This window comes from Euprymna scolopes, chromosome 24, assembly GCF_053919585.1.
Source record: "Euprymna scolopes isolate OS-2025 chromosome 24, ASM5391958v1, whole genome shotgun sequence".
In the NCBI taxonomy this organism is placed as follows: Eukaryota; Metazoa; Mollusca; class Cephalopoda; order Sepiida; family Sepiolidae; genus Euprymna; species Euprymna scolopes.
The window spans coordinates 39,674,814-39,701,867 of NC_136505.1; the positions used below are offsets into that span (position 1 = coordinate 39,674,814).

The following is a 27,054-nucleotide window of genomic DNA, read 5'->3' on the forward strand; positions in this document are numbered from 1 at the left end:
TTCTTACACATATATAAGAAAAGAAATTAAAATATATACAAAAAAACAGTATAGGATTTTGTCACAAAAAACTTGAAGAATGCATGTGTAAAATTTATCAATTTTTAGTTCATACATCATGTATTTAGTTGTCTCAAAAGAATTAGGTTTGTGTGGGCCCCATTAGTCTTCAAGGTCATTTGGAACAACATGAACGAAACAAATGTCCCGATTTTGGCCAGAATTTCTCCTTATATTCAAAAAACAAAAATAAAGAAAAAGCTATATAATATATATAATCATGACAAAACAAAAATATATTCCAAAAATTACGTAAATTGATTAAGTAGTTTTATTTTTATAAAGAAAATCATTTTAAAGCAATTAATGGGAATTCATAGGCATTACAACATAAATCTTTGCGTTTGAATTATTTGATTATCTCCTTTTGTTTTTATCTTTAGACTGTTTTCAAAATGATGGACAAGACAGTTACTCTTTTGGACTCATAAAATTAGATTTACTTATTTAAAAATAAAACTAATTTATCAATTTATGTGATTTTTGGAATATAATATTTTCATTTCATCATGGGTATATCGTACAGATTTTTCTTTAATTTTGTTTTGTAATATAGGAGAAATTCTGAGCAAGAACCAGGATATTTAAATTGAAAATCGATTTAAACAAAAATCCCTTTGAAGGGTTCCACAAATAATACATGGAGAACTACAAACTATAAACACCAAAATGCCAGAACATTGGTTCACAGTGAACAATCTTATAGAACACAATCAGCATCCAATACTGAATGGGTTCTCCACAATAGATCTGGCGGGACCAGAACAGTCTATCTCTCTCATGTATATATATATTCAGCCACTCTGATGAGTCATAGACGACGAAACACGTGTCAGTGGATAATTATATTTTAAAAATAATGTATATGCCACTCCCCATTTAGGGGGTACCAAATTGGTCAAAGGGAAAATCATTTTCAACTCGCATTTAGGTAAAAATGCTCTTTCATATAAATAATTGAATTCATTCAAAAAGTATCGCTAACAAAAAACAAATAAAAACATTATATATAATTTGAAAATTAAAAAAAAAAAAAGTAATGCTGTATAATTTTTTTCTAAATGAAAATTCATTTTTAAATTATTTTTTTTTTCTTTTTTCTGAAACTTTTGATGGCATGCATCCTTATCAAAAACGACTTTGCTATTTCCTCATTTTATCAGTGTTGCTAAGCCGGGAGGGAGGGGGCTTAGAGAGGAAAATTGTATGTCGGATCTCATTGATGCTTGTATCAAAGTCAGATATGATGTGTCCCACGTGGTTGACATGAATATTAAATCAAAGAAGTTAATCACATCTTTTGAAAGCATTATTTCGTGAGGTTAAATTTAAAAATGTTGGAAAATCATCTAAGATAAACTTACCTGCACGATTCTGTAAGATGCGATTGAAGTTCGTGGCGTTCATTGAGAAGACGTTGAATTGCATCCTGAGATTCTTGGTACTGAGAAGACAGAATCGCTCGACCTTTGGCCAATTCATCAATCAGAACTCTAAAAACATGACAGAACCAATTAATGTGTTATTTTAAAAGTAAGATAATTTTTATATATATATATTACTTGCATTGATGGGATTATTGTTCTCATCTTGAGTTATTTGTGCAACATTTCGGTCGGATTGTCCTTCAACCATCTTCAGGCATGTTGGTTATAGTTTGGAAAATCTTGACCATTACTCCTGATCTTAAATGGAACACGTACATCAAATCTGTTGCCAAGGCCGCTGGAAAAATGGTGGGATCTTTCTATCGATCCGGTAGATATCTCACTGCTGATGCTATTCTCTATCAATATAAGAGCCAGGTACGTCCAAGGATGGAATACTGTTGCCACATCTGGGCAGGAGCTGCTAGAAAGGACTTGTCCTGCCTTGATAGAGTTCAAAATAGACTTCGTAGCCTCGTAGGAGATGTCCTTTTCTCTTCCTTGCAACCTCTATCTCACAGAAGAGATGTTGCGAGTTTGTCTCTGATGTATCGTTATTTTCATGGAAAGTGTTCGACTGAGCTTCAATCTATGGTCCCCCCTCGCCAAACTTTCACAAGAAACACTCGTCTAGCTGTAAACACTATCAATAATTCCCCCCCACTCTTTATCTGTGCCTAAACCTAAACGTAGATTCCATGAACAAAGCTTCTTTCTTAGAACTGCACGCCTGTGAAATTGTCTTCCGTTTTCCTGCTTTCCGGCTGACTACAGTATGGTTGTCTTCAAGTCTAACGTAAATAAGTTCTTGAGCCGTTCCATATAAGTTATCAAATTTACCAAATTTTCATTACTAATGATTACTATATTGTCCAATTTCTACTGTACACTCTTTAACCCTTATCCTTGAGTGGCCTCTTGGCCTTGATAATGTGGTGATGCCTATGTAAAAAAAAAAAAAAAAAGTACATTACGTTAGTGTGGAGATTTGATGAAGTGTTTACTGAAGGGGGCGGTTCATTAGGAATTTGTTAACGTTGGACTTTAAGACATCCAAGTTGTAGTCCAGTGGGAAGCAGGCAGACAGAACAGAGTTCCACAGGTGTGCAGTTCTAAGAAAGAAGCTTTGTTCATGGAATCCGCGTTTTGATTTAGGCACAGATATAGAGTGGGGGAAATTTTTTCACAGTGGATTCAGCTAGACAGGTGTTTTTCGTGAAAGATTGGCGAGGGGGGACCAGAGATTGGAGTTCAGACGAGCACCTGCCATGGAAATAACGATAAAACAAGGATAGGCTCGCAACGTCTCTTCTGTGGGAGAGAGGTTGCAGGGTAGAGAAAAGGGCATCCCCCACTAAGCCACGAAGTCTATTTTGTACTCTGTCAAGGCAGGATAGGCTGTTTTTAGCAGCTCCTGCCCAGATATGGCAACAGTATTCTATCCTTGCAATAGCAAGTGCTCGCCTGAGCTCCAATGCCCCCTGGCCTAACTTTTATGAAAAACACTCGTCTTGCTGAAACCACTATCAATAATTTCCCCCACTCTTTATCCGTGCCTAAACCTAAATGTAGATTCCATGAACAAAGCTTCTTTTTAGAACTGCACATCTGTGGAACTCTGTTCCCTTTTCCTGTTTTCCAAATGACTAGAATATGGTCTTCAAGTTCAATGTAAACAAGTTCATGATTAGCCATCCCCTTAAGTAATCCAATTTACCAAATTTCTATTATTAACGATTACTGTGACATTTTCTCATTGAGCAAATAAAACTCCAGATAAGAACAGTAGTCTGAATCATCCAAATAATACGATACGAATATGAGTCAAAAGATCTTTTGAACGCAATAAAAACAATAAGATTACTTCTTGACTTTAATCTTATGATGAAATTATTAAAAGCAGCTAAACTTACCGACTGGCCATAAACTTGCTTCTCCAAATATCTGCTTGGATAGACAATTTGTCCAAATTTTCATAATCTTCTGATACCTTTTTTGAGTAACCTCCAACTTCCATTGACAGTTGCACTTTGTCTCTGAAAAAGAAAAGAAAATTATCTTTCTTTAAAAAATCCAAGTTTGCATATACCCCCCCCCCATTGCCCGCAGGAAATATGCTAATGTCTTTGTGTTACATCAACTTCAGATTATTAATTGGGATGCCAACTTCAGTGATACATCTTTGACAAGTAATTTAGTGAAGTCTGCAATTGAATCAGACTGTTGCTGAAGACAGATTAAAGAAAATATTCTTTTATTCCTAGCAAATTTATTTTTACGCTAATGCTGTCAATGGTACAGAGGAATAAAGTGACTATTATATAGATAGTATTATATAAAAGGAACTTTGTGTGTGTTCTCTATGGACTCAAACAGCTGGGCCTATTTTTTTAAAATTTCACATGAAGATACTTGATGTGTCTGGGAGTGTTCTTATGTAGGTTTTATATCGAAATGCGTCTAATATGTATCGATAATTGAAAAATTCAATTAAAGAAGGAAGTCAGATTTTGACCAAAGTTAACACTTTTATACAACCTAACATCACAAGTTCGTTTGAGATGTTTTATTACTGCACAAACAGAAACGCCCAACTTATAAAATTAACTGTAGATTCTTTTATAAGACAGGGGTGTGTTTGAAATGAATGTTTATTTCTTAGAGCACAATTGAACCATAATACTTGACTTTTGTGTTTTTAACTTTAATTCAAGTGATTATGTAAAAATAATTTCATAAAATCAACAACTGGTTCTTTGATAAGACAGGGGTGCGTTCAAAATGGAGGTTTTTGTTTAGAGCACAACTGAACCATGATACTTGACTTTTGCAGTTTAAACTTTAAGTGAAGATATTATTCATAGATAATTTTATAAAATCAGCAGTAGATTCTCTACAGTGCAATGTAAGCTACAATGTATTGCGGACTAAGTCACTGCTGAGAGGCATGTGAACCTTCCTTACGAGACACTGTGTACGTGGGGGAGGAGGGTCCCCAACTAGAGCAAGTAATCAATCGATTTGATTAAAAAATGGGCGATTTTAACGATTTCAATGAAAATAAAAGTATGGGAGGTGGGAAACATTTGTGAATTCTCATTCAATCCCAGACAATGTCAGGTCTCCCTGCTAGTACAGATATATTAAATTTTAATCATTTTAAATATCTAGTTTCTTATCAAAATATTTGCTAATATTTCTGAAAATACTGAATAAGATATTTTTTGTTTCTACTTATAATGTGTGGATATCCAGACGATTTCAGCACAGAAGAAACAATGAATTTGTTGCCTTAAAGAAAACAACACAACAGCTTTATTTTAAAACTTTAATTGAAAAAAATCGATTCAAGTAACTTGATTATGTAATAGAGCCGACATCTATTCAATTCAGCCGCCTTCAGCCTCAATCACCGCCTCAATACAGGTCTGGAACTGGGAGCATGCCTTTTCCACAAGTGCTGGTGGATGGCGGTGATCAGGCTGACTTTGGTGATGTGGGAAGTGATGTTCTCAATGTATGACCAAACAAAGTAGTTAGGGTTAGGGTTAGGGTTCAAGTTGTACGAGGAGGGGGCCAGTGAGAGAAGGGTACAAAGTTGTAGCATTTCTTATGAAGCCAAGCCCAAGTCTCCTTGGACGTGGGCTGGCACCAAGTCTTGCTGCTACACTCAGGGTCTGCCAGTGGCCATATGATTGCACCAGGGGATCACCACACTCCTCAGCACATCCCGGTACATTTTGGTGTTGACTTTCAAGCTGACTTCGAAGATGTGAAGTGGCATGATGTGGCCCTCATTTGAAACCACACCAAAGACCATAACTGTGGCCGGAAAAAGGGTTGTCCGATGCGTTAAGCTGTACCCTCAAACATTGAACCATCCGAATTTACATTTTAAGGGTGCTGACACAATAGTCCTGTTGTCATAATTTTGATTGGTAGAGAGCATGAGTTTTACAACAGCGCATCTCCAATCTCACTCATTGAACATTGTGTCACTTTCAGACATGATAGAAGGATCCTATCGCTCGAGATTTGTACACAACTGGCCAACTAGTAGATGGTTTGCAACAAATAAAGGAAACTGATTTTCATCAAACGAAAATAGAATCATGTCATCTTTTCTAGGGCGATAATTTTATTGTTTCACGTTGTCATGACTAAGTCAGTCCAGATTATTGATGGACAATTTTGAGCGAGTTCAGAGTTTTGACATAAAAGCTCAACAAGCAGCGAATAACGTGTTTTTTTTTTTTTTTTTGCAAAGAATTAATTAACAAAAACTAATTTTGTTTTCTTGCTTGTCCAGACAGGGCAATGTTTCTAGGTAGGTTACGTAAATCACTGGAAGGTGCTGAAACACTTAGCCAATAAAATTGCAACAGCAGACAATTGGCAAACGGTATCATTTGTTTATTCATTTTTTTTTTTTTTTTACAGTATCTTCTGTTTATTAAATTGTCATGTGAAAATGCAGAATAGTTAAAAGCCTCTTCTGTTAAAAATGGATTTCTAAATAATATTTTAGCAAAGTCTGTAAACTGCACAACTACCTTTTTTACTCATTGAAATTACAATATGATGATTCCATTTGATTATAATTGTATGCTTTTTATATCATTTTTAACTGTTTGCTAGTATTTTAAACAATTGGTTATCATTTTCATTAAAAAAACAAAAAAAACACGAAGCTTTCGCTGAGCACCTTTCGTTGGTTTACATAACCTGCCTGGAATATGTCAAAGATAACATGGTCTTTATTTTACCTAAGTACGTTTTTTTCTAGCATTTAAAAAGAAGTTGTTTTTTTTGTTTTTTAATATTCTTCTCATATTGTTAATACTTATTTAAAAATATTATAGTTGTATTGCATATATGTGCACTAGGACAAAATAATATTTGGTTTTTGTCTAGAATTCCCCCTATATTAAAATCTATAACATAAATCTCACCTGTCTGTTTAAATGTGTGTATGTATGTATGTATGTACGTATGTTTGTTTGTATGTCTCCCTATGTCAGGTTATGTCATATGCTACTGGTACCATGTAACCCAGTACTACCTGCCTCATGGTCGGGTCACCGGCGTCTAAACTGGTACCCCTACCAGACTTGTTTGGTGAGGAGGGTGGCTAGTCTCCCTGAAGGATTAAAAACAAGACCTTCCAAAGGGCGAATGAACCCTTTTTCGGGGTCAACGGCCAACTAGCACCGTGTGTGTTTGTGTGTATGTGTGTGTTGGGGTGGATAGGGCTCCCATAAGCCGTGGTGAAGGCAACCTTTCTACGAGAAGCAAATCTCTGATTTAAAAAAAACATAAAGCGTGAGACCAGTACTCGCATTAAGCTGGTCTGCAGTTTAACTGGTTGCTGGCTATCTTGCTCTTGTTTGTTGCTGGATCTCAACATTTTGAACCGAGAGAGACTTAGCCGTCGTACAAAGCTAGGACTCTGTAACATCATCTGTGTATAGATACTCCCTCAGCCATTTGTCTATAAAAATGGTCCAGTGGCGATGGAAAAGTTGTGATGCATGGAAGCTTGAAATGCTGGAAGCATGTAATAATTGATCTCAATGACCGTCTTCAGTGTCATGCCTGCTTGATCGTGTGAATTTACCGGTAGGACTAAAAAAAAATAATTTTTGGGCTCATGGACTTTAAGTGTCTAAGGGAGTGGCACTCGTCTGACAAGATGCTGCAATCATCATGTCTCCCTAAAACTTTTCTCAGCGGCATCGGACCAGGTTGAAATCGATACCGTCAGAAAGGGCGATGGCTTGGTCGAATAATATGTGAAAATTAGAAAAAAAAGGTCAATTATTTCCTATAGAAATAGTCGTTCACGATGAGGGAGGGTAGCAAAAAATCGTTCCCTCAAAACAATTTAGCCAAAAAATTCAGGCGCAAAAAAAAAAGTTCTTTTTTGAATTAGTTTAAATATAAAAAAAAACAAAATGAGGTAACTTCGCTCACGCGATCATAGACCAATGGTTATAGTGGCAGTGTCGTTATCTTAAGATTGCACATTCAAGCCGAGATAACGGATATGTTATTTTCGATTTTTTAAGTTTTAATATTGAAACATTATTATTTATTTTTTTGTTTGTTTTTGTTTTTTTTATCTTTCCATCACGTTCGCTGTTTTTTTGGTTTTTGTTTTTCTGATTTTTTAAGTTTTAACATTTAAGCAGGGCTATTTATGCAATAAAAAGTTATATTTAAACAAGGTTATTATGTTCGCTCATTCTTTATTTTCCATTTTGTTTTGATTTATCCCCTCCCCTCCGTCACACACACACACCCGGGCAACGCCAGGTACCCCTGCTAGTCAAAAATAAAGAAAAAATCTTTATGATGTATGTAGTTGTGACAAAACAAAAGTATCATATTCCAAAAATAATGTAAATTGATCATGTAGTTTTATTTTTAAATAAGAAAACCATATTTTATGAGTAGCAGAAGGGCAGCCATCTTGTCTACCATTTTGAAAACAATCTTAAAAAAAAAAAAAAAAAAAAAAAGTGAAAACTCAATAATTCAAACTTGCAAGATTTATAAATTTCTGCTAACTACTTAAAAGATTTTCTTTATAAAAACAAAATTAGTTGATCAATTTATGTGACTTTTGGAATATGATATTTTTCTTTCATTATGGGTGGGTATGTACATCATACAGATTTTTCTTTATTTTTGTTTTTAATATAAGGGGAATTCTGGACAAGAACCTTAATATTTTTATACATTGGATGTTTATATAGATGAAATTAACTCCCTTGAACCAGCGTTACCAACCTTGATCAAATCTTTCAACGATTGATCTACTTACGTGCCATAACAGGCTCAAATTATTTTTTAATTAATTAAAAAATTGACATTTCATGTCATTTGAATAACATCTGTACAATATGCATCCATTTTTCTCAGCTTTTTTTTTGTTTCAAACAACTGCAAAGATTCAGTTACAAGAGGTATTGCAATATAAAGCGAAATTATATACCCATAGTTACTAAATATCTTCTAGTTATGTTACCATAGCCAACTATAGAGTAATTTAATTCAATAAAATGTCCAATGCCTCCATTCAGCCTCGAAAGACAAAGAATACCCCCTGCAAGGGCAGCTACGCATGTAATTGTGTGGCAAGAGTTGCACAATTCCAAACCACACCTCACTTGAATCGGCACTGTTTGAGTCCAGTGGCAAGGAGAAGTCCAGGATGACTGGAAACAATGCCAAGATAAGCAGAGAGCACATACATACAACACCGGGAAGCCCAAAATGGTCACCCATTTAGTACTGACCAGGTTCAACATTGCTTAACTTCGGTGATCCAGCGGGAACTGGTGTGTCAACGTGATTATGCAGTATCAATAAATAAATAAAATGTTAGCAATACATTTAATGTGCCAAACATTTTAAACTAATTTTTTTTTTACGGAAATACTAAATAAATTAGTTGAGACCATATAGAGATCATTAGATGTCAGTAGATTTTCTACTCTTATAGAATCTTATCTTGGACTGCTTGCCTTCAGAATTCTCTACTTTCTCCTTGTTTCCCCCGACAGTACAAATATGCAGAAATTTAAATGTAATGGAAACAAATATATTGTTATCCAACTACCTCTCCCTCACCAGGTTAATGCCTGCTCCCTAAATAAATCTCGCTGCTACTACAGTAGCCCTTTATGTGCTTCAGTGACAATATGCTGTGTTCTCGGTGGAAAAAAAGAGTATTTTAAAAAATAGAAAAAAATGCATGTTTCTCATACCTCATTAACTTTTCCACACGATACTGTAAATCTTCACCAACAGAAGCAACCAGTAACTTTTTCAATTCACTATTTACCTGAAAAAAAAAAAGTAAAATAATATATAGCCACCACCGTCCCAAAGAAAATCCCATCCATAGAATCAATAAAATTCACAATCCTTTCTGCAATCAAACCATATTTAATATAAATAAACTTCAGTCTATATCTGACTTGTCCACCAAATTTCAGTCATGTAAGTCCAACAGTCTTTCGTATTCATCTCTGATGATAAGCACACCTGAATATGATGTGAAAAATGTCAACTAACTCTGACACATTGCCTACTTCAGTACAAGAATAGCGTGGAGATTATGTTTTTGAATTTTTTTAGATAAGGATTGATAATTTGTACTATTTAGATTATTTGGACTACTGTTCTCATCTTTAGTGTCATTCACACAATGTTGCGACCAATGTAATCTCCGACTTTCGTTAAATCTTTCTATCGAATTTGGGAATCTGCATGGAATTTTAAACAGAGTCCTTTATTTAATCCATCCGGTCATGGCTGACAGAACAGGAGCATGCTACTTCCTGTGAACTAAAGGGTTCCATTCAGAATTCCGTGCAGATTCCTAGAGTTTGATAAAATACATCTGAAGAAGGTTGGAGATTACATCAGCCAAAATGTTGTGAAAATAATACTCAAGATAAGAACAGTAGTTCAAAGAATTTACCCCACAGATAAAAAAAAAAAAAAAAAAAAGAAATATAAGGGGTCAAATTTTAGAGAGTGTAAATCCTATTTTGAATCATATTTCTACCGATCTGAGGATCACCAAAGTGTCCAACTATATCATTGAAAAACGATAAAATAAAGATCGTTGGATATGCTTAACTGAAACTTGGTGAACAAGTCAGGTACATTACAGTTCGGATCTTTTGAGATGAAGTATTTTTAAAATTTTTTTTTTATTACATTTTCACCAAAAACAAAGCACATTGCCACTGTGGTGTAGGGGACTACTATCAGGGGCAGCAACTACTGGAGCACTATGTTGGGATTTGGGCAGCAAGATGTTAGTTCACGTTACTCTTGAACTTCTGCATGTCAGTACAGTTGGGGAAGCAGGGACCTGGAATGGAATTCCAGAGTCTAGCAGTTCTGGGGAAGAAACTACTGGAGTAGAAAGATCTTCTACATCTAGGGATCTCTATTGTGTGGGGGTGGGATTTAGCTGCCTGTCGGGTTTGTGGAGGGTGTCTACGTCGTGGGGGCACAAGTGTCTGCAGTTCATCAGAGCATTCACCATTAAAATACTTGTAGAACAGGCAGAGAGATGCAACGTTTCATCGATGGGACAGAGGCTGAAGCTTAGATGCCAGTTCAGGGCCTATCAGATTGGCGACTCTCTTTTGAACCTTGTCTAGGAGCGAGAGACTAGCAGCAGATGCACCAGCCCAAATGTGACAGCAATACTCCATACATGGGCGAATGGTGGCCTTATAGAGGTACAGGATACTTTCAGGTGTCAGTAGTTTTCTAGCATGGTAGAGAAAGCCTACCTTCTTCGCAACGGCCCTGGCAATGTTTTCAATATAATTGTTCCAACTCATGTTTCTTGTGAACGTTAGGCCAAGCCGTTTGAAAGATGTACTCTCAGACAGGGAATCACTGGCCATTGCTATTTGTGGCAGAGAAGGTTTCTTGTAATTATTGAAGGAAACCAGTTTAGTCTTGGCAGCATTGAATGTGACCATCCATTTTTGTCCCCATTCCACTACAGATTGGAGGTCATCCTCTAGTGTTGTTGCCATTTCTTTAGTTATGTGTTCATTTGTTTTCCTGTCATGCCTGTTATAGAGCGTGGTGTCATCAGCATATATACCTATCTCAGAGGCAGTTTTGTCAGGGAGGTCATTAATAAATATTAGGAACAATAGAGGTCCAAGGACAGACCCCTGAAGCACTCCTGCATTTATATCACACTGTTTAGATGTACGACCGTTGAGGACAACCTGGATTTTTCTCTTATCTAAGAAGGATTTAATTATGTTAAGTATTCTACCAGTGATACCGTATGATTTAATTTTCCTGAGGAGACCCTCATAAAGCCTTAGATATATCTAGAGCTACCGCTCTGCCCTCCCCTGCTTTGTCCAGTGAATGGTATATATGTTCAGAGATTACAGTGAGGATGTCTGCTGTGGAACGGGCTTGTTTAAATCCATATTGTTTGTCAGTCAGAAGTTTAGCATCTGTAAGGTGACTAGAGCATGGTTAATTATGGTCTCAAATATTTTGGTGAAAAGTGGGAGGAGGCTAATGGGGCGATAATTTGATGGGTCAGTTCTTTCGCTAGAATTCTTGAATACTGGTACCACAGAAGCAGTTTTCCAACAGCCCGGAAAGCATGATTCATTCAGGCATTTGTTGTAGAGTTTGGAGAGAACTGGAGCTACTTCGGCTGAGCACTTTTTTAATAGCACTGCTGGGATGAGATCAGATCCACATGCTTTTGAAGTGTCAAGGTTTTTTATGATAGCATGTACCTGAGCAGTGTCAAGGTTTTTTATGATAGCATGTACCTGAGCAGTGTCAAGGTTTTTAGATCGTCTAGTATGAATGTTTGTATTAGTAAATAGATCGTTACCAAATTCTTGCCTCCACATAAACTCTGAAAGGTAGCTGTCCAAAAGCTCCTGGCTGTTCCACATTTTTGTTTGTCGCGCTGTTTGGCCTCCTTCCACATTTGCTCCACATGATTTGTAGTTGCCTGCGTTTCAGGATCTACGAAATGAAAGCTGTGGTTCACTGTTAAATAGCGATACTCCTCTCCTCCCGCTTTGCTATATGCCTTCCAACAGTCTGATATGGCCATGGTCCCTGGCAGAATATATTTTTTTATTAGTGGAAGGAGGGTTTTTGCATTCCAGTTTGATACACTCACCAAGAAACCCTCCTTAACGGCAGGGTCGTATCCACTGAAGACCCAGACCGGTGTGAGAAGTCTGCTGACATTATGTTTGCATCAGTTAAAAACAGACGCATCTGTCTCCATCATATGGCCTGGGATTCCTCTCTGCCAGGTATTCCTGAAAAAATAATCCTGCAAATGTCTTGCAGGAAATTCTTCCAATTGACTATAGTGTATGCCAATCCCAACCCACATTCCTACGATATTATCCCATTGATTACTGTACACGCAATAACCCTTATCCACGAGTGGCTTCTGGGCCTTGATAAGTGGTGACTACCATGTAAAATGTCTGTAATGCTCCTTTTTGCTAGGATGCACTCGATGCCACAGGTTGCACATTTTATTGATTTTGCCATTAGTTTTCGCTGTTGACAAAAGGACGGTCAAATTCATTGTTAAGATCTTCTTTACTCTTCCTGACTTGCATGTAAGAAATAGTGGATTTTTTTTTTTTCCTCTTCCAAGTTGAAACTCAGCACGCGGCATTGTGATTGGCTGATTGCCATGTTACGTCTGACAGCAGCTAAATCCGAGTTGTGAGTTACACCTGGTTCAAAGGATGCACGTGTACCAAAACTTTTACCACAATGTCGAGATTTGGCATTAACGAACCCGAAAAGGGTTGATATGATGTAAAACAAAATAACCAATCCAAACCTGGTTGAATCAAAGAAAGGATTGTGAATGTTATTAAAGATTCTGTGGTGGCATTTTGGGAGGGATTACTTTATAGCAGGGAACACCAAAGTTTTCGAATCGGGGGGGGGGGGGGGGGGGATATTACTGACTTTTTAGGGCTATGCGGGCCAAGATTAAAAAAATAAATTAATCACGAAACAGTGAATGAACAAAAATAAAACAGTTAATAGGCCATTTATTTCCAAAATTTTAATCGATGCAGAATTTTCTGTTATAAAATTAACATTAAAAAATCCTTCCAACTCTTTGTATTAAGTTTGGAAGCATGAAATTGGTGCATTTCTAACATAATGCTATGAGAGGGGGGATAAAGTCCATCACAAATTATCATCAACTTTATTAAATAAACCTCAATTGACATGATTCTATCCAAGGTTATAGCTTTAAATTTGGAGTCATGTGCATACACGGCTGTGATTGATGTTTGCATATCCCCTCTCCCCGATCTGCTGAGTAGTATGAGTGGTCTTTAATCTGCTAGGTCTTGACGGTGCCAGGTATCGAGAGGTGTAGTCTGGTGCGGCATTAAGTTTTCCAGGAATGTGCTTAATCCTGAACCTGTACATTAATGACCGTTCTTTGAAAGAAAACAAGCGCACATTCTTTAATGTTTTCCAGGATCTGATCTGAGAATATTTTTACCAATGGCTGGTGATCCACTGTAACCAATAAATCTGGGCACCCTAAAACAAACATCCTACAAGATTCCAATCCATATAACAATGCCAGAGCCTCTCCCTCTATGGGGGAGTAGCAAGATTCTGCATCCTTCGTGAACTAGAATCCAGCCAAAATCATTTTCCAGTGATCTTTACCACAGTAAGGTCCTAATTCTGTTGGGCATTGGCAGTGCTTCTGAAACAGAAAATACCTGATGCCAACCTTGCTATAGTCTGTTGCGAGGCAAGTTGTCCTGTTCATCTCGAACGTTTTCACCACCTCTTCAATTTTCCGAACAATGTTTTTTTTGACTCTTCGAAAAGCTCATTTAGAGTAGCTTCAGTCAATTTTTTAGTTGGCATTATGCCATCAGCAGTTGTTAAAAAGCTGACAAATTCGACTTTGTCACTCGCAAATTGAAACTTATCGGGATTGAAGACTATTCCATTTCTGCCACAATGGGTGATATAGTCCACTGTGTGCCAGAAAACAGAATAGTTTTATCCCAAAGAAGGATATCATCAATGCAATGAGTCCTTCGGGGCATGTCTACTGTAATATTGTTGAACCAGCAAGTGTGTATTCCAATAATTCCAGTATTTCAGGGCCACTCAAACATGTTTGAGCACCAGTATCCATGATGGCCTGGATATGGTGTATTTGATGGCAAGTTCCCTTATGTAAGGTGCGCCCAAATTCGTAATGGGACTCCAGTATCAAAGATACTTCGACTTTTATGGATGGTGGCAGTTCAGGGGGAGGGAGGGGACTTCTTTTGAATCTACCTCTACTTCATGCAAGATGTGGTATTGCTACTAATTTCTGTTTGCGTTCACAAAACGCTGGTCTTCCTCCTCCTCTGCTGGTATTTTTGACTGGTGTCGCACTGAATCACTCGTTGACCCCATTGTCAACCTCTCTAATTTTCAACATACTTTTCGTAAGTGTCCAGTAATTCCACAATTATGGCATCTGAGTTTCCCTCACTGGACAGTTTTCCACCCTTTTAGCCTATTGAGATGTGATGTCCTCTCATACCGTTCACACGGTTTATTTCAAGAGGTTCTGGGTTCCTCCCCCTCCCGAGACGGTTTGTTCTCGGACTTCATTGAGCCAAACATTGAACGCTCATTTAGACTGCTCTGTGAGTGAGGAGTCGACATATCTGTTGTCTCTAGGCTAACTAGTCTGTGAAATTTCTGTTCCACTGTTGTCAAAATATAGGCTTCTGTTAACAACTTGCACTGCTATTCTGTATTTGCAAGTCCAGTTACAAGTTGGCCAGCCACCATGTCCTCCGAATAGTTTATAGTTATTCGACAGCTCTTGTTAGGACAATGGATGATAAAATTGCAAAACCTCTCTTGGGACTGAAGCTTTGCTAAAAACTATGGGATCTTCCCCTTGTTGCTGTCTTGTATTGTGGAATCTATGCCTATGCATTTTCTGTGATTTTTGGAATATGACATCTTTGTTTTGTGATAGGTCATAAAAATTTGCTTGTATTTTTGTTTTATTTTAATTAAGCATAATTCTAAATAAACACCAACTAATTGTAATAAAGCATTACATAATTATATAATTTTAATAAAACATGATATAATTATAATAAATTATATATAATTGTATAATTATAATAAATTTATATAATTGTATAATTATAATAAAGCACTGAAGCAAAGAAAGAGTCTTACCTGGAATTGAACGTCAAGTTGAGATTTGAGAGAATCAACCTCATTTTGGAGAGTTTTCTTTTCGTTATCACAAGAATCTCGCCAGCATTTTGGTCCATTGATAAAATCTAAATGGGTCGAAATGGTATTTATCACAGGGTTAGAAGAGACTGGGTCTACAGGTCCGGAATTATTTATGTTGTTGTTGCTGGTGCTGTTGTTCCCTCCAGTCGTCAGATCTACACCAGTGGTCATCAACGGATCAACAACATTAATGGGTTTTACTGCTCTCTAGAAAGAGATAAATAAAATAGTAGAGCTGGCTAGAGATTGCCAAAATAAAATACAAAAAATGATCGATGTAAAATAATCAGCTGAAACCACTATCAATAATTTCCCCCACTCTTAAGCTGTGCCTAAACCTAGATTCCATGAACAAAGCTTCTGCACGCTTGTGGAACTCTCTTATGTTTCCCTGCTTTTCAGTTGACTACAATATGGCAGCCTTCAAGTCCAGCGTGAACAAGTTCTTGATGAGCTGTGCTGTTAAGTAATCCAATTTACCAAATTTCCATTACTAACAATTACTATGATTGACATTGACTACTACACTCATTACTGCTTATCCTCGAGTGACCTCCAGGCCTTAATAAGTGACGACTCCTTTTTATAAAAAAAAAAAAAATTATCATTTTATTCCAAAAGTGAAAATAATATGTCAAAAAATTAATTGAAAAGTTACAGGTTAACAATCATCAGTCAAGATTCTAAAATATTCCACTGGTAACAAAAAAAAAATATATAAAAATAAAATTAAATAAGCTTTTTTTTTTTTTTATAAATAACTAACCTAGTATTGGATGATTAATCAGAATTGGAAATCGGAAATTTTCTGATGCCAAAAACGATTCCTTTAATTATTTTTTTGGTCCCCCGACAAAAGGATTAAATATAAATTCCCCCTTGTCTGTTCATCCGTTCGCACTTTTCTCAATAACTATGACTTTGAATTTAAAAAAATTTTGCACAAACATTAAACATGATGAGTAAAAAAGTAACAGAATGGATTTTCCGGGAAAACTCTGGTTACCTCCCTAGGGGTACTTTTCAGGTTAAAATGGCTAAAATTGACACTTTTGTGCTTATTAAAAAAAATTGATGCCTTGGATTTTTATAAAACTTTCAGAAAAGTTGTAACTAATTTTGTTTGTCTATACTTCGCGATAACTCTTAGGTTAAAAGAGCCAGGAGTGTTTTTATTAGCGCTAAAAGAGCCAGGGGCTCTTTTAGCGCTAATAAAAACACTCCATTTTTGGGACTATTTTAGCGCTAATAAAAACACTCCATTTTTGGGACTATTTTACCATATTTGTCCAAAATTTTCTGTGTATGTCTATTTATCAGTTTTGCATGGTGCTCAACTCAAATTTAAATATATTAAGACCTTGAGGACTTTTGGGGCTAAATGGGGAACAGGGGAAATGATGGACTTAGTCATTTCTTTTTTTTTTTTTTTTTTTTTTTTGCATGGTGCAGAATTCAAATTTACATATGTTAAGGCCTAAAACTGCATTGTTTGTTCATTTTCACCAGGATTTGACATCCCCTAGAGACTTTTAGGGCTAAATGGAGGGAGGGGCAAATGCTGAACTTAGTCATTTTTTTTTTTTAATGCCTTGTTCACTGTGCACTCACGAGGGATCATGCATGCTTCACGTGTTTTATTTTACTTTGATTTGGTAGTAATGATAAAATAACAAATATTTATTGATTTTAAATAAGTAAAAATAAAATCTATAGATCACCCCCACCTCCACCCCAACACGTGTTTTTACATTTGAAAAGATATATGCAAATTTAACATGAGTTTTTATGGTAATCAGGAAAAAAAAAAATTATAGTTAAATATTTAGAGATTTCTAAAGAATTCGAATTGGTAATTGTATTGGAATCAAGAAAAATACTGAAATTGTTCCAACACTACTAACCAATTTAACGATATTTTAAAATAACTTATAATACAAGAATCATTTGAAGTTTCTTCTTATATAAGCAACGGTAAGTCACACATTTTAGAAAACATTTTTTTTTTAATGAAATTAAATGAGAAAATTTGAAAACCTGAAAATGTTGTGTAATGATAAAATCATTTTATTTTTTTTTCATTGTTGTTGTTAAAGACTGGATTTTTGCCAATAACCTGGCATTATGAAGGAGATGTCAGTCCCATTAATTTTTTTTCTTTCTTTTCTTCATAATGCTGTTATAAGAGGTCGTGCCTCCTAAAGAGAAAATACGTCCTATATCGGTGCTGGTTAAAATCCATATGTGTAATCGCTTGGTTTAAGTGCAAAATTTAAGCAATGGAAAGTCACACATTTTAGAAAACATTTTTTTTTATATAAATTTAAATGAGAAAATTTGAAAACCTAAAAATATTGTGAAATGATAAAATCGTTTTTATTTACTTTTTTTGTTGTTGTTGTTGTTTAATATCATTTTATTTACTTTTTATTATTGTTGTTGTTAAATAACGACAACAAAAAGTAAATAAAAATGATATTATGAAGAAAAAAAACGTAATCGAACTGACATCTCGTTGATAAAGCCAGGCTATTAGCGAAAATTCGGACTTTAACTTTTCTTTCTTTCTATATGGTTTTCTAATCTTTCTTTTTCTTTCTTCTTATTCTAAAATATAAAATTATCTTTCCGAATTTTCCAAATCAATAGAAATGTACTTGATATATTGATATTTAATTCGGAATAGCCTTTTTAAAAAAATAAAAAAAAAAAAATAACATATTTAAAATTTAATAATCTTGAGATATAAAATTATTGCAACTTCCAAAACTTTCAATAAATGAGTATTTGGAAAGAATTTTAAAGCCAAAAATGACATTCAATTTGACAGCTTAAATGCTTTCATATTCCTTTAAAACTCCGATAGTAAGAATTAATTTTTTTTTTTTAATTATTAAAAATTTCAGTTATCTTCCTTGTTCTATATATATAAAAGGCAAAATGTGTGTGTTTATTTCTCGCAAAAACTTTCGACAGGCATGACGAACACTGACAAAATTGGTATCGTTAGAAAGATCAGTCTCTCGGACAACAAATATTGAAAAATTGGCCAAAAAGTAATTCTGTGGTGATCAACTGAGCCGTTTTTTTCCAAGGTGGGGTCAGTTTTTGCGTCAACAGTTTTGCAAAGTAATCATATGCCTTAATCATCGTATGTTTAAATCATGTTATTTCAAAGGCCTGTGACATCACATGCACGTTAGCTGAATCGGTTAACGCGTTAGCTTTTTTTTTGTTCACCTTCTTTTTACTCTTCTGCATTATAAGTTCGAGCCTGGCTACTACGGCTAATTTTTTTTCTTTTTTGCGCTCACACAGTTACTACATTTTGATCTTGCTTGCACTGTTACTATTTACAATGCCTCCCCACGGGACAGAGTTAGACACCAGGGTCGTTTTTTAATGTGGAGAAAAGGTACAAAAATAAAAATTGTCTCAGTCGTGAAGGATTTCTCCTCCACTGACAGAGAACAAGAAATTGAAGTGCAGCATCTGAAGAACAGATACTACACTTTGATCTTGCTCGCACAGTTACTCGCTGCTATTTTAATTTATTTTTTTTAGGGACTTTGGTTACTCAATATCCTGACGATACCACCTCTCAACGTTATATATTTTTTTTTTTTTTTTGCTTTTGGCTTCGCTTCTGACTGATGGAACCCAAGTCCTCATTTTTTTTTTTTTTTACAACTGGACAACCTAATGCACTCTGTAATCAGTTTTTTTTTCTGTCTGTTTCGATTTACTCAAAACCGCACACACCTCGTCTTCTCATGTATCGTTCTCTTCTTCCTCTTCCACTTCTTGCTCTTTTTCTTCTTTTTTCTTCTCAGTCGTCAGAAGCGTCGTCTTTGTCTTGACTACGTTTTTCCTTGTCCCTTCTTGCTCACAGTGACCCGTTTTTATGCTAAGCTGAACTCTCGTGTGTGCGAGAGAACACGAGATTTTGCGTGATTACTTGGCAATATTAACCGGCCGCCGCCATCTTGCCATTTTTCTTTGGACGTGCCCGCTTTGCAGAGTGCACACCTCGAGCGTTTGTCAGGTAAACCCGTCTGTTCGCAATTTATTACACACACTCCCCTCCCCCTTCACAATTTTTTTTTTTTTCTGCAACCATGCAACATCGGGCCTCCCCCCCCGCCCCTGCCAGTGTTAAAGAAAACTGTTTCTTTTTAATTCCACTTTCTGTTTAGCAGAAGTCTTGCTGGCGTATACTAAAGAAGAATCCTTTGATTTATACTTACATAATTTTAGTTTAATTCAAAAAAATAATCTTTACTTTTGAAATGTTTATTTTTCAGAATGGTTTTATTTTTAATATAATATGTTATAATCCAAATATAATTTTTAATCTTTATTTGGAGTTTTTTATAATCTAAAATGTTTTAATATTTAAATGCATTTATTAATTCCAGATTTATTTTGTGAGTTCCGGCTCCCTTGTGATTACTGATTATATTCGTCTCAAATAAAGTCTAATCATAAAATGCAGTATTTTAATGTAAACACTATTTTTCATGTAAGATTCAATAAAAAACATTGCAAAGTGAAGACTACATTTTTATGTAAAATTATGTAATTTTAGTTTTAAAATAATCTTTACTTTGAAATTTGATTTGTGAGACAAATGTTGGGGGTCGTTTAGAAAGATCACATTTCTAACAAGAAAATATGGACTAGATCTGGATGCACTAAAGGATGGTTGGTTGGTTGGTTGTTTTTGTTTTACGGCATATCAACCCATTTCAGGTTATTTAATGCCGAATCCAAAGATTTCGAAGAAAAATTTTTTAATAGAATATATTTGTTGTTTTCAAGTCGGTTTCTATTTAACCCATAGTTGGGACCCTAACAGGTACTACCACTCCAGGTCAGAGTGGACCTGGGAACAATGGCAATTAAAGGGTGGCTCCACACTCCCCAAAGCCCGCAAGCTGGAGCTTTACCACTGGATATAGTTTAAGGTCATATCCAGGACCCCCATTGCTGATGGAAAGTGTCACGAAAAGAGACATGACCTTCTTAATACATATCTACCATCAAAGAGGCATAAAACATCTAGTATTGACTGGTAGAATGCCATGATCAAAAAAGCAAGGTCAATCAAGAAGCATTTTCATGGGCAACTTGATCAGTTGGATAACATTATCGTCAAAAATTTAGCTGTTTCGGGCTATGGATAGCCAGCCACATTGGAGAGCCGTAGTTACCAATGCTGTTAAATGGCAGGGTCGCTGATGACGACTTTGAAATGCTTATTTTTCAGAATGGTTTTATTTTTAATAGGATATAATCTGAATATATTTTTAGTCTTTAATTTGGATTTTTTTTTTAATTTAAAATGATTTAATATCTTAATATACTTATTAATTCCAGATTTTTTTGTGAGTTCCAGTCCCATTGTGATTACCGATTATATTTGTCTCAAAGTCTAATCATAAAAATATTCCAATGTAAAGACTGTTTTTCGCATAAAATTTAATAAAAGAAAACATTACAAAAACTAAAACATTTTATTACAACATATTTTAAAATACATTTCAAAGCAAAGATTACTTTTTCACGCAAACTTTAAAAATATATTTTTTATTATATAAACCTATAATGAAAAACATTTTTTTAAATTGTTTATTATCTAAACTAATATTTAGCATTTGTGTTCAAACGTTATTGTCATCAAAGAAACTGACTTGATTTTTTTTTTTTTTAATTACCAGTGAAAAGGCAAATTTGTTTCGTCTTTCATTTTTCTTTCTTTAGGCCACATTTAAAAAGATGAATAAATCTGTTAATGTTTCATATTTAAAAAGTTTATCATTTTAAACTAGCAGGGCTACCCAGTATTGCCTGGGTTGGTTGGTTCGTTGGTTGTTTTTGTCTTACAGCATATCAACCCTTTTCAGGTTATTTAATGCTGAATCCAAAGATTTTGAAGAAAATATTTTAATAGAATATATTTGCTGTTTTCAAATCGGTTTCTATTTAACCCATAGTTGGGACTCTTACAGGTACTACCACTCCGGGTCAGAGTGGACCTGGGAGCAATGGTAATTAAAGGGTGGCTCCACATTCCCCAAAGCCTGCAAGCTGGGGCCTCACCACTGAATATAGTTTAAGGTCATATCCAGAACCGTATTGCCTGGGAGAATAGTAATTCATTTCTATCAATAACAATTGATTTCCTACTGCTGTCACATTTGAGGTAAATCTTACTATATAAAATAGCAATACACATGAAAAAATTGAAATAGCTTGAAATATTTCAATATTGGTATGCATAGAAAGAGCTTGATGAGCTAAGAAAGAATCTTTTTAAATTTTTAAAATCTGATTAAAATTAAGGAAGTTATGGCTATTTTTGTACCTCACACGTTTGGATATTTTTCCCTCTTTAAGACCATATGCGTTTCGTCACATTTTTTACACTACTTTTTCAGTAAAAATGTCATATCTTTGTTAAAACACAAGTCTAAGAAATGAAATTTACCATATAAGTGTATTTTTGTACAAGGAATCAGAATATGCAACTGAAAATCTCCCAAAGTTTATGATTTCCAAATAATCTGCAGTAAATGTGCATAAATATGCAGCAATTCCTTAAAAATGCCATGTATCCATAAACAGAAAAGAAGTTGGAGAACTCAAAGTTGAATTGTAATGTGCTTTATGTACAAAAAACTTAAATCTAAACATAAGACCATTTAAAGATGAATATATTGCAATATTTCTTTGGTATTATTGTAGATTAACACCTTCTGTTTAACCCCACTCAACTCCTTCTGACCACCCCTCCAAAATGTGATTCTACCTTTTTAGGAAATTATGTATAAAATGCCATGAAAAACTTTAATGAAAGATAAACAAATTATTTTAGAATTGAATGTAAAATGATTTCCTATTACAGGTCATTCTAGCATTTTAGAGCAGTTAACTGTTTTTTTTTCTAAGGGAAAATATGCATGCTTTTGTTTTTTTGTTTTTTTTAGATGATTATGTGTAGTTTTAAGAGGGTTTCTATGCAATGAGAATATGGGGAGGGTTGCCATTCGGACTTTGAATTAATTGTAAGGCTAAGGAAAATTATGTGTGAACATACTGAAAACTTGACAGAGACAAAGCTAACAAAAACAATATTAGAGGGGGGAGCGGTTAGTTTCACAAAAATTTAATGTAAAATAATTCACCATTTCCTGGCCATTCTAGCATTTTAGGACAGTTAACCAATTTATTTTTATGTGTATTTTTCTTTAAGGAAGGATCTATTTTTTGTTTGTTTGTTTTAGATGCTTGTATGTGGCTTACAGAGGTATTTTGTTGGGGGGGGGGGCTTGCCACTCGAACTTAGTGTTATTGTTAGGGTTAAAGAGTGTTTTAGGAGGAGACTTGCCACACATAATTTGGATTAGAGGTGAAGTTAAGAGAGCTTTTTTTCAAAGAGAGCGTTCACTCATATTTACTGTTAGCGGTTCATAATTATTGGCTTTTGAAAAATAAGTAATAGGTAAATAAGTCAGCAAATGTTATATTTAGTTTTAATTTAATAAGAAACTGCGTTGCGAAATTTCAAAGAAAATTCCATAAATAAATTTGTTGATTTCTATTTTCGAGGTTGAAGGTGTTAATTCCATAGGCCGTTTATACTACGCTGGAGCAGGTTGTAAAAATATCTTTCGCTTAATAAGTAGAAAAAAAAAAAAATAACGAAATAAAAAGCTTCCTAATTGTAGTTTGATGTATTTTCTAACTGCTTTTAAAATTTCAAGAATATTGATATAGATTTTGAGGGTTTGTATTACTATACACAGATTCGAAAAAGTTGTCAAAAAAACAAATATATAACAAATAAATGTTATCAAAAGCAAGTTACTTTTCTACCTAACTGGATAATTTTTTAGTGTTTTTATTTAATGTAACATGTTTATTCAGCTTGAAAACAGTGTTTACCGATGTTTTGGAAAATTTAAAATGGTGCCCGACTGCCTGACTCTCTTGAAACAGTAAGCTTGGGGAAAAGAGTTAAAAATAAAAAAGTAGACAAAATACTGCTAGAAACTCGCTCAATATATGTTACCGTGACATAGGCTGACATATATTCGGTGAGTTTTTAACAGTATTTTGTATAGTTTTTTTTAAATTTTTAACTCCTTTTCTCAAACTTACCGTGTCAAAGAGAGTCGGGCCGGGAGCCATTTTTAATTTTCCAATACATCGGTAAACACTGTACGTTTTTCGAGCTGAATAAACATGTTACATTAAATAAAAACACTAGAAAATTATCCAGTTAGGTAGAAAAGTAACTTATCTTGCCTCTGATAACATTTATTTGTTATATATTTGTTTTTTGACAACTTTTTCGAATCTATGTATAAACGAGATTTTGATACTTATTTTGATTTTGAAAAAAAACATTTGTGGCTGTTCGCAGTAAAACATTGTTTTAATTCGCTGTTCAAAACTAATTTAAAGAATAAAAGTGCATGCAAGCTATATATCTACAAAAGTTTATTTTGTTTTTTTAACCATGTTTTTAAATTTGACGAGAAATGTGAAAAATTGCAACAGATTCATAATGCCGAATTGGTTGGGATTGTTGTTATTATACATTCTGAAAACCGAAGTTCTAAACTAATGTTATTCTGATAACAAAATAGCTCTAATTAAACATAAGAACATTTATATTCATATTTTCATGTTTTTCTTAATTCGTTCTTGAATAAAAATTAAAGAACGCGTGTTGTTTACACTGTGCTATTGCTGATTCTACAGGCTGGAGCTGCTGCTGCTTCTAGTAATACTAACTTCATTTGACAAAATTCGAGAAATAGAAACAATTTTTTTTTCGGGTAGGTCCTTTTAAATTATCAATTACCGCGGTCCTACTCAACATAAAATAATACTTTTAATTGATAAAGATAGTAAAAAGATTGATTTACTTACTACTGGGTGTCCGAAGAATTTTTTTTTCAAAATGTTCAATACTCGTCATATTAAAGTCTTATTTTTAACACGACAAAAAAAGAAATGGTCAAAAATATTTCGGACACTTGACAGTATTAAGATTAACACCTCTTCTGATTGGTTCCCAAATTTCATGACGAAATTCTTCATACAATCACGGTACGGACCTTTAGAAAACAGGGGGGGTCATTACAAAACCTTACCGAAAACGCCATTTTATGACGTTCACATTTTTATCACTTTATTTGCTTAAAACTCTTAAAATATATAATGTACATTCATATTTATTAATTCATTTGAAAGTATATTCATTTCCGAACAAAACAGTAGTAATTTGAAGACTTGAAGTGCTTTGGTTTAAAAAATATGGCTATTTTAGTAGAACTACCTTGAAATCTGTGATTATCCAAAGCGTTTTTTTGTCCGTGTGTATTACTATATAAAACGAAACAACTAATCAAGCTGAAACTTGCCAATAAAAAAAAATAAACAAATATGTAAGTTAAATCTTACTTAAAATAAAAATACTCGTTAAAAAAAAAAAAAAAAAAAAAAAAAAAATGTGAGATCAGTTTTAAGAAAATAAACTAATACCCCCTCTCTTCCATGTTGGCATCACCATATTATTTTTTTACGGTTTTTAAATTCCACAATTGTTTTGGCAATCTTAAAAATTTTAAATAAGATGCTGAACAGATACTACACTTTGAATTATTTATTTACACAAAATATAAACATTTACATTGGAACAAATTAGCTACAAGGCCACCAAAAGTGTGAGAAAAATAGAGGTCATCGAAGTTAATGCATTTATTCTCAAGGCCATTTTATTTAAAATGTTTCCAAATTATTTGAAAAAAAGTTTTTTTGATATATAAATAAAACAGTAGATGTATGTATGTATGTATGTGTGCCTGTGTGAAAATATTTAACCAATAAAGTCTTAAGCTATTGGTAACATAGCACTCAAATTAACAGAAAACAGTAATCATACATCGAGCATGGTTTATAATGATTAAAATCTTTGGATGGATAAATAACATATACAGAAATATGTCGGCAAGCTGAAATGCAAAAATGTTCATTTTAACTTGCCGACATATTTCTATTACTTTTGCGTATGCGCAAATTCATTCATGGCTTGAAGTGGTTTAATTTTAAATCTTTCTGATCTACGTGTTGATAGCTCAAACAGTAGGGAATGCAGTTTGATCACCAAATGTTTTGGTTTTGATTCTAGCTAATGGAACCCAAGTCATTTAAAAAAAATCTTTTAAAATCAGTACTATAAATTAGGTACAATATAATATTCAATAGTGGACTGGCTCTGTAATAATAAATACAAATCTGCATTAATTAAAACATAGTTAAGCACATTTTATAATCGAGCAAGGCCAGATGCCCCCCTCTCTCCCCGTCCCTGCTAGTCATAAATACATTTATTTATAGAAATTCATTGGATTAAAATAGTTAAGTTCGGTCTCGGTCAAAAGTCCAGGAAAGTATAAAAATAACTGTTTTTATGACTAAACATTTATAAATGAATACCCCCCCCAATTAAAACAAACATTCATGATTGTATTATCTTTTAATAAGGTCTTTAATCTTTTTTTTTATTACATAGGAATAACCACTTATCAAGGCCAAGAGGCCACTCGAGGATAAGGGTTATTGAGTGTATAGGGGTCAACGAGATATCGTAATCGTTAGTAGTGAAAATTTGGCAAATTGGATTACTTAAGGGCACGGTTCATCAAGAATTTGGATATGAAGACGACCATATCGTAGTCAGCTGGAAAACAGGACAACAGAAGAGAGTTCCACAGGCGTACAGTTCTAAGAAAGAAGCTTTGTTCATGGAATCTATGTTTAGGTTTAGACACAGATAAAAGTGAGGGAAATTATTGATAGTGGTTTTATCTAGAAGAGTGTTTTTCATGAAAGTTTGGCGAGGGGGGGGGACCATAGATTGGAGTTCAGACAAGCACTTACCATGAACATAATGATAAAGAGACAGGCTTGCAATGCTTCTTCTGTGGGAAAGAAGTTGCAGGGAAGAGAAAAGCCCCCACTAGGCTACAAAGTCTATTTGGAACTTTGTCAAGGCAGGATAAAGGTTTTTAGCAGCTCCTGCACAGATGTGGCAACAGTACTCCATCCTTGGATGTACGTGGCTCTTAGACAGGTAGAGAATTGCATCAGGAGTGAGATATCTAATGGAGCAGTAGAAGGATCTCACCATTTTTACAGCGACCTTGGCAGCAGATTTGATGTATGTGTTCCATTTCAGATCAGGAGTAAAGGTCAAGCCCAGAAGCTTGTCAAAACATAGAGCGTCCCCAAGACAAGAGCCATTCATTTCAATTGATGGTTCTGTTTTTATAAGACTATCCTCCTAATAATTACCTCTTCCTTTTTAGTCCATTTATTTATTCTTTTATAGTAAAAAGATACATAAAATCTGACTGCATAATAGTTGGGCGCTATGCATAAATGGGTTAAGGGAGTAGGAGTAATCTTCCTAGGTACTATATCCGTGAGGGAGGGTTAATGTTTCCATATCATACTCACTAGCATTATTTCCTGCTTTTATGGGGAGATCCTCCAGGCATTACCTCCTCTATTTTGAAGGGAGTATTGTTCTGTTGTTATGATAACATCTTATGAGGTATTACCTCTTCCTTTGAGAACTAGTGTAGTATATGTTCAGATATATATCATCCTCTGTCTTTACTTCCTTTTTTGGGGATCAGTG

At 34.6% G+C, this 27,054-nt stretch overlaps 1 protein-coding gene across 4 annotated transcripts in view; it reads right to left on the reverse strand.

Moving 5' to 3' along the window:
- Positions 1-27,054, reverse strand: part of LOC145246667 (golgin-45-like) — a 101,685-nt gene that overhangs the window by 66,321 nt on the left and 8,310 nt on the right. For all 4 annotated transcript variants that reach the window (XM_080108378.1, XM_080108380.1, XM_080108379.1 and 1 more), the window contains exons 3-6: positions 15,276-15,545; positions 9,260-9,336; positions 3,401-3,523; positions 1,425-1,553 (exon numbers count right to left, since the gene is read on the reverse strand). In XM_080108378.1, the coding sequence (XP_079964504.1) occupies positions 1,425-1,553; positions 3,401-3,523; positions 9,260-9,336; positions 15,276-15,545 (599 nt within the window). The remainder of the gene's footprint in view (positions 1-1,424; positions 1,554-3,400; positions 3,524-9,259; positions 9,337-15,275; positions 15,546-27,054) is intronic.